Source organism: Cicer arietinum, chromosome 3, assembly GCF_000331145.2.
Source record: "Cicer arietinum cultivar CDC Frontier isolate Library 1 chromosome 3, Cicar.CDCFrontier_v2.0, whole genome shotgun sequence".
Taxonomy (NCBI): domain Eukaryota; kingdom Viridiplantae; phylum Streptophyta; class Magnoliopsida; order Fabales; family Fabaceae; genus Cicer; species Cicer arietinum.
In genome coordinates, this window is record NC_021162.2 from 6,759,343 (window position 1) to 6,768,786 (window position 9,444).

Below are 9,444 nucleotides of genomic sequence, written 5' to 3' on the forward strand. Positions count from 1 at the left end.
ACAAGCTTCTAGTTCACATCCATCTACCCTACAACAAGTGGGTGATCTTATACTGCGGAGTTGGAGGTACATGGTGTTGATTTAGACAAAAACATGTATAGTTACTTTTATAGAATTTTATATTTAGCGTGTTATAACACTAGTTAATTAGTTATTTACTTTTATTTGTGATGAACATTGTTTTGTAGTTTCTAATATTATTATATTGTTATTTCATTACTTTATATTAGTACTTTATTTTTATTTTAAATGTTATTTGTAATGAACAACATAAGTTAACAACTAAACAAAATACAAGATGAAATATAGCGAAAAGTAGTAACTAAAATGGTGATTTTATATAATTTTTAAAGTATTGTGGTCCATGTAAAATCAATCTTCATATATGGCATCTACGATGAGTTCTTTAGGTTGATCTGGTGTAACAAGTGCCATATGTAACAACCTATCTATTTTGTTAAGTCTAGAAGTTAATTATTAAAACTGTTAATTTAAAAATAAAATAATTATTTTAAAATTTGTTTAATTATAACTTCCACTATACAACCTTAAATATCACTTCTCGTAAGTTTTTTTTTTTCTTCTAAAAAACAACACGTTCCCTTCTTCTTCTTTGAGCAAATTCATTCGTCCTCCCAATCTTCAAACCTTTCATTTTCCTTAATTTTTCAATTCATTTAAACTCAAAAGCTTGTTAAAGATCTTTAAAACCATTTTTAAACCTTGCATGTCTAAATTTATCGTAATCAGACTCAATCAATGAAGCAGGGACCCAAAACTGAAGAACTTGAGTCAAAGTTACAGTTAAAAAAAAATGGGAGCTAAAAACCTAATTTAATCTGAACATCATCTTCTCCCTTATCACAAACGGTGAGTTCTTTTGATTAAAGGTTTTTTTTTTTTATGATTAGGGATTTAATTTTCTGAAGTTGTTTGGGAAAAAGAGGAATGAAAGAAAACAACTAATGGAAATCTAGCCCATATGGATTTCATTGAAAATTTCAGTAATTTAGAACGTGTACGCTGGTTATGATTGTGATGTTTGTGAATGAATTATATGTTAGGAACAATTTAATTAGATGTGCATAACTAAATTTAAGGTGAGTATATGTTTGTCGAGCACAATTTCTGCTTGTGACTGTTGTTGCCTCTGATGAGTATGTGAAATTGTGTTATATTACATTAATTTTTTCTAGTACTAGGGTTTTGGGCGCTGAAATTCTTGAAATAAACTGTTTTGGGATATTACGGGTTAAGAGAATTAAAGTGTGATGAAATGAAATATTTGCGTATAGGTGTTTTAAAACTGCATCCAAATGATTCTTTGTGACTTTTAGGTTGTTATTAATTTTATGACTTTTATGTTGTTATTAATTTCATAACTTTTATGTTTTTACCATTTTCGTGACTTTGATGTTGTTACTATTTTCATGACTCCAATGTTGTTACTATTTTTTTGACTATGATTTCTGTTTTGAATTAAGGACTTAGAATTAAATTATTATAAGTTCAATATATCGCCTAAGTTATTTATAATTGTTGTGGATGAATGATACATTTTATATATGACATAATAAAGGCATTTTATACAAAACATCTCAAGTTTTGTACAATATCATTAATCAGATCATGCATGGCCTTATTCATGGTGGGACATTTAGGTTATTCCATGCATGGAATAACAGGTAAAAGAGAACAATCAGGACGCTGATTGGGGTTTGGTCAGACCACCTTTACCAATCAGGACTCAATTATCTTGGTGACCCACATTATGATATTGGGCGACTTTTTCTTATTCCAAATGAAAATATTTAAGGTCATGCATATGTTTTTCAGAATAATATATATATATATACATTTTATAGGGTAAATACCACCTATATTCCCTTAACTTAATTTCAGTTAACGATTTAGTCATTTATCTTCTTTTTTTTTTTCCCGTTTTGGTCCTTTATGTTTTAAAATAATTTCAAGGTTACCCTTTAAGTGAGGTTCTGTAAAGAAAACGTTAAAAAATCCCTCATCCGTTTTCTCTTCATTTAGGTTTTCTCTCTCATTTCTCTTTATGTTGTTTGGTTTCTGTTGTCATCTTCCTTCTCCAAATTCTCAAATTCATAAACCATAACTTTTCCATCTGTCTTCACTCTCCTAAATTTATGATTCATTTGCAATTTATCTTCATTTCTCATTTGTCACTTTTTGATATTAAGAACTCTTTGATATATTATTTTGTTTATGTATTTGTCATTCTGTTTATTAGGAACAAGTCAACATTATGTTTATTATGTATTTGTCATTCTGTTTTGGTAATTGCATGTCATTTGTTGTCTTTTGTACCACCTGAAGCAATAATGCATTTTGAGTTATGAGTTATGACTTATGAATGGATGAATTTTGAGTTGTGAATGTATTATGAGTTATGAATGAATTTTGTCCAGGATTCAACAATGAATTATGAATGAATTATGAATGAATTACTGTGTTATGAATGAATTCTGAAGCAAGCATGAACAACAATGAATTATGTCCTGGATTCAAGAATGAAGAGAAATTGCAAATGGATCGTGAATTTAGGAGAGTGGAGACAGATAGGAAAGTTAGGGTTCATGAATTTGGGAATTTGGAGAAGGGAGATGATAATAGAAACCAAACAACATAAAGAGAAATGAGAGAGTACATAAAGAGAAATGAGAGAGAAAACCTAAATGAACAGAAAACGGGGGAGGGATCTTTTAACGTTTTCTTAATAGAACCTCACTTAAAGGGTAACCCTGAAATTATTTAAAAACATAAAGGACCAAAACGGAGAAAAAAAAGATAAAGGACTAAATTGTTAACTGAAATTAAGTTAAGGGACTATAGGTGGTATTTAACCTATTTTATATATACATATATAATAATAATAATAATAATAATAATAATAATAATAATAATAATAATAATAATAATAATAATAATAATAATAATAATAATAATAATAATAATAATAATAATAATAATAATAATAATAATAATAATAATAATAATAATAATAATAATAATAATAATAATAATAATAATAATAATAATAATAATAATAATAATAATAATAATAATAATAATAATAATAATAATAATAATAATAATAATAATAATAATAATAATAATAATAATAATAATAATAATAATAATAATAATAATAATAATAATAATAATAATAATAATAATAATAATAATAATAATATAATATTTTTATAAGTAAAACTTTTATAAAACTTTAAAATTGAGAGTTTTATCTTGAGATGTATAATTATTTTCATGTTTTATACACTTTTATGAAAGAAACTCTTTGAAATTGTTTTCCCCTTTATTTTTTTCAGAGCTCATTGAGATATTTTTATCTCACCCCAATTATTATTTTTATTTAACAGCTGGAGGAACATGAGACATGAATTTAACATCAGAAGATCAGTTCCAAACTCGTGGAATTAGAATTTGATATTTTGTTTTATGATGTAATCAGTCAATGTAGTTTATTTTCAAGATGTAATATTTTATGAATCTACTAAACAAGTTGTAAACTATATTTATGAATATAGTTTTCAGTTATGATGGTGATTCGAATTTATTATTCATTATTAGTTACCTCTGTTTTATTAAAGTGTATGAGTCAAATTATCATATTATAGACAAATGATAATGGGTCTTACACCATATAGCCAAATAAATACATTCATTGTTGTAGACTTCTTGTGTATGCTATTGCCTCAGAAGTTGCCTCATTAGTTCAAAATTTTTTACAACCTGGTGCGATGTCTGACATCAGAAATCCATCTTTCATCTTTAATTGCAAAATCGGTTGAAACCATAAATAATTTTTTATTTAAAAAAAAAGTATTACTTAAGAAAATAATATCATTTTACATTAACCCAATGACTTGAGTCGACAAAATCAATACATATAATACGACCATTTGTTGTCGATCTTGAATGTCAATCCCTCATAGGAAAGAAAGTCATAGAAAATGTGTGACCAAACGTGACAATAATATTGTATATTATCGCTATCACGTAACATATATCAAGTATAGACATCTATTTTATCTAAGGGTTGAATACCCAAAGTTGTTATCTTTAAAAAACCTATGACTTCTTTAATGTGTTAGGAGAACAATATATCATACGGACTTATACGAGAAGCAATCTCCTAGTTCAAACTATGGCAGAGCAAAGACCAACACTTTTCACTATATCCAAGCAATGATGCAATAACCCGATAGCCACCATTTCCACCAACTATTGATTATGTCATCAATGTATGGTTGAATAAACATCGGAAAATTGTCTCAAGAACAAATGTATTAAGTATTGAGAGGATTGCTTCATGGAGAATTAAGAGGGTTGCGTCTTTGATGAATGTGACACTCTCTTCTTTGATGATTGAGATGGTTGGGAACTAGGATGTTCACAATATGTTGCATTAATAAGCTCAAAGTAAGAAGAGTCTTGATATACATCATATCCCTTCAGCTTCTTACACGTATTCTTCTTCGCACATCTTTTAGTTTTTAACTTGTAGTTGGAAAAGAAGTTCACGCACTTTACTCATTGACACTTTTTTTCTCCCTATAACATCAAGTGATCGAAAGCACTTCCACATTGCATCCATCTCATTAGACATGTACAACTCTAATCCATCTTCTGTATCTTGGGTGATTTCACACTCCATGCTTAATTTTCTCCATTGAATATGCACTGAATTTAGAGGAATTGGTTCACCCGTCAATTTATATTATGCTAATTCACAAGCACAAGGTAATCTGTTGTTCTTCTAAGAGACCAACCACATACAGATTTGTCGGTACCCGTCCACTTAACTTTTTTTTAACAGACCTTCGTTGAATTCATAGCAAATAAAAAATAATTTTATTATTGGTTTTAATATTGATTGTTATTAATAGCAACATTACTTATTTCATATTTGTGAATAATTTAATTGAATCAATTATCAGTATATGAGACTTGTCATAGTGAAAAACTACTATATTAAATCAAATCAAAATATTTATAAACAAACGAACGAGAGAAGAACATCACTAATAGAGTGACACATAACAAATAGAATACTTGAAATTAGTCTCAAATAATCTTAGAACAATTTTTATTCTTTTAAACCGTCGCCACTTATCTTTATTTTGATGAAAGGATAAATGTTATATATTATGACATGATTTTAATATAGTTATTGACAATTGACAATTATATTCAACTGGTTTAAGAAAAATTTATAATGCGTTTCAAATGTAAAATATATGATCTCCTAAGTGTTTGTGATATTAACATGTTTCCATTTTCAGGTTCCAAACAAAAGAGGGATGCTTGAAGAATGACACATGGGAAGAAAAAGAAGTTAGAAAATAGGTGTCTTATTATTTGAAACTAGTTTAAAGCCCATGCAAAATGTTCCAAATTATTATCATTTGAAATAATAGAAGATAAGCCGGTTTCAATAAAATTAAATAATATTCAATTTTTACGTTATTCTAATTTATTTTTATAAAATTGATTCGTAAAATGAATAGTATAGTTTACTCTTATATATTTTCAATGTATAACTTGTGTTTTTTCTAATACACCTCTTTATTTTAAATTTCATGCATAAATAATCTAGTCAGTGGCCCAAATCCATTATACTTCAACCCTAGATAGAAGTATTTTTACTTGCCATGTCTTTTGTAAAGCTAATAATATTCCTTTTGAGAATTATTTTGGATGAATGTTAATTTGCCTCGTTTCGTTTGATAATAAATATTCCTTTAATTACCAAAAGAAAAATAAAATAACATTCTTACTATATATTTAATGAGAAAAAATATTTGGGTAGAAAGAGGGTTAAAACCGTCTTTACGATTATTATCATCATCGTAAAACCCCATGAGAGAAATGAAGAAGGGTTTTTGAGCCGTAACTGCTGACCAATAACTGTTCTCCCCTCAATCTTGCCAAAAACCCAACCCACTCTTTCTTCTTCACAAGGCGGCGAAATCACTATTTAATAATTCAAAATTCCATTTTTCTTATCTATGAATTTTGTGTTTCTTCATCCTCTTCTTTTTCCTTCTTCTCCTTTTCTTTCTGTCCATTTTCCTCTTTGGTTATTATTCCGCACAATTTAATGTTCTCCACTACTACAGCCACCGTTGATTCATTCAACAGGAGATTAGGTTCTCTTACATTGTTTAAAAATTACCGTTTTTCTAAACCAACTCGTTTGGGCATTTCGTCGAACATGTGGCGGAACGTTTCAAAACAAGCTTGTAAAGGGTTGTTTCGTTCTCGTATTAGTCCGCCTTCTCAAAATTTGATTTTTACGGTTAATACAGATATTTTATGTCACCTTGGTAAGCAGAATCGAACTGGGCATGTTCAGAAGTCGAGGTTTCAGTTAGTGGAGAATTTTGGTGGTTGTTGTTGTTCTAATAATTCTCCGTTTTTATTTGATGCTAAAGGTTATTCTAGTGTTGCTGAAGCGGTTTCTTCGAGGGACGCAGAGGAAGATGGTAATTTTGATGGGGGTTGTCGTGTTTCGAAGAATTCGAGTTTTCGATTCGATGCTAAAGGGTATTCTAGTGTTGCTGAGGCGGTTTCTTCGACGGATGCAGAGGAAGAACTTGCTCCGGTTGATAAGATTCAAGAGTTGTTGGATGAGATGAAGAGAGAAGAGATGAGAAAGGTTGCAGAATTTAGGTTGAAAAATAAGACCAAAGCGGAGGAAGACCCTGCATCCGTAGATGAAAGTCAAAAGTTGTTGGATGAGATGAAGAGAGAAGAGAAGAAACGGGTTGCTGATATTAGGTGCAAAAACAAGGCTGTTTCTTCGAATGATGCGGAAGAAGACCCTACATTAGGCCAGGAAGTTCAAGAGTTGTTGGTTGGGATGGAGAAAGAAGAGAAGCGACAAATTGCTGAATGTAAGTTGAAAAATGGGGTGAATTTGAGGAATGGTATGGCAGAGGGGAAATACAAGGAGTTGAGGAAAAGACAGGTGAAGACTGAGACTGAAGTTTGGGAAGAAGCTGCAAAGGAGTATAAGGAGCTTTTGATGGATATGTGTGAACAAAAGTTGGCACCTAATTTGCCTTACATGAAATCATTGTTTCTTGGTTGGTTTGAGCCTCTAAAGGATGCAATTGAGAAGGAGCAGGAGGTGTACAGGACAGGGAATAAGAGGACGGTTTATGCGCCTTACTTTGTTCAGTTGCCGTCTGAGAAGATGGCTGTCATAACTATGCATAAGATGATGGGGTTGTTGATGACGGGAACTGAGAAAGGCTCTGCCGGCTCTTGTAGGGTTGTGCAGAGCGTATGCAGCATAGGTGATGCTATTGAGCAAGAGGTGAGAGTGTGAAATTGCATTTCCAGTGTTGTCTTTGTGTTTGTTTTGTTATTAATAGCACAAATATGTTGATTGAAATAGTTTACATTATTCAGTTTCATTCTCTTTAGACCTAGAAACACCCTTAGAACATCCATGGGTGTGAGGAGGACGTTTAAGAGGTTTTGAGGGAGAAGGGAATTTGTTATCTTGAGAAAACAGAAATCTACTTAGTGACCTATAATGTTGAACAAAATTATGTCTTTCATTCTGCTTTCTATTTTAAATTTTCAATATCATATTATACAATGCTTTTTGGAGGCAGGATTGGTAATTCTTTATCTGATAGGTAACTGCGACTTTATTTTATTGGAGACGGGGTGGGAATCATGAAATGGCGATGGAGATAAGGTTGACACGTATTTCCTCCCTCCCTGCAAAGAACTTTTATACACCGACATGTAACAGTGTGTATGCAGAACAATAGTTATAAGTCTTGATGAGCTTGAAGATATGGCTTTTCTAACAACACAAAGTTCCTTCTTCTAAGTCTAGGATATGTTCAATTTATTTTATAGTATCCTAATCCGCTCTCTTGCTATGAGTGTAACCTTTATACACTGCTTATTGTAATCCTGCAGGTTAGAATACACAAGTTTCTGGAAAAACGTAATAAGAAAAAGCGGGGTAAAGGCAAGAAAAATCAAACAGTTGAGTCCACTGCAGACATCAATGAAGAGGAAAAACTGCGGAAAAAAGTCATTGACTTGATGAAAAAGCAAAAGCTTGCTGCAGTGAGAGGAATAGTGAAGGGCCATGATGATACAAAACCATGGGGATCTGTTATGAAGACAAAGGTCTGTGTAGCCTCTTCTACAACCTCACAATGTTGGTTCTGCTATTTATTTGTTTCTTAATAAGATGGTATCCTCTTCTCCACTGCACAGGTAGGAAGCCGTTTGGTTGAACTTTTGGTGCAAACAGCGTACATACAACCACCATCAGATGAGTCACAGGATGGTGTACCTGATATCCGTCCTGCATTTGTGCATTCATTTAGGACAGTGACGCACGATGCAAAGTGGGCTTTGATCTTTGCCTCTCATAATTAGAATTATTTTTATCAGCAGTATATTTTTACTGTTGGTCTGATTATTATTATTATTTAAACAGGAAAACAGGGAAAAAATATGGTGTTATTGAGTGCGACCCTCTAATTCTTAAAGGGCTTGAACGAACTGTAAGTATTTTCTATTGCCACCTTTTGTTCTTTTAGTTGAAATTCAAATTGAATTGTTCATCATTAGAGTATCTCAAGCAGCATTTCTAGTATTGTTATTTGTCAGGTTATTGAGCATTTTAGTTTAGAAAGGAGAGTTCCATTATGGGTATATATCCTAAGCATTTCTAGCATCATTATTTGTAACTGGTATTTTATTGTATTTAATTAAATTTTATGTAATAATGGCAATGCTGGACCAGAAGAATCATAGGATCTAGAAGGTGAAGAGGGACTGGGAATATGGGTGAAGAGAGAATAGAAAAGAGTATGATAAAAATAAAAGTTGGTATATAAAATAGGTGACAATCTAGATTTAGCATCATAGAGTAGCGTCAAGACAAACACTAATATGCTCGAATTTACTTCAATACCTTGTATAATAGAAATAGAGTAGTGTCAAGACAAACACTAACATGCTCGAATTTTCTCTTTTACTTATTGATAAAAATAATAGAAGTTGTAAAATTTTATCCAATTATTTAAAAAAATAAGTTGTTAGTATGGAAGGATAAAGTTGTAAAAAATAGTTCAAATGAAGGGTATGGAAGAAGAAATATTACACCAAAATTTAGTATCTTTATATATAGAGTAAATATATTTGACACATTTGACAATTTAATTAAACAAAGAAGGATTGAATTGTAAATAAAATAGTTTTTATATAGGTCAAAATTGGATAGGAAAAGTCACACTGAACTTTGTATTCCCTTTATATATAGGTATAGAGGTATAGATAATATTATGAAAAAATATGACACATGTTTAAATGCATAATATTATATATATATATATATATATATATATATAT

At 30.5% G+C, this 9,444-nt stretch overlaps 1 protein-coding gene across 2 annotated transcripts in view; it reads left to right on the forward strand.

Moving 5' to 3' along the window:
• Window positions 1-5,886: 5,886 nt before the first annotated feature.
• The window catches only part of LOC101505957 (DNA-directed RNA polymerase 2, chloroplastic/mitochondrial), a 14,697-nt gene continuing 11,139 nt past the window's right edge, over window positions 5,887-9,444 (forward strand). Inside the window, exons 1-5 of one of the 2 annotated variants that reach the window (XM_004491901.4) lie at window positions 5,887-6,380; window positions 6,489-7,375; window positions 7,996-8,211; window positions 8,302-8,435; window positions 8,528-8,594. In XM_004491901.4, the coding sequence (XP_004491958.1) occupies window positions 6,155-6,380; window positions 6,489-7,375; window positions 7,996-8,211; window positions 8,302-8,435; window positions 8,528-8,594 (1,530 nt within the window). In that variant the 5' untranslated portion in view covers window positions 5,887-6,154. Of the gene's footprint in view, window positions 7,376-7,995; window positions 8,212-8,301; window positions 8,436-8,527; window positions 8,595-9,444 lie in introns of both variants that reach the window. The other variant, XM_004491900.4, reaches the window with a different exon arrangement.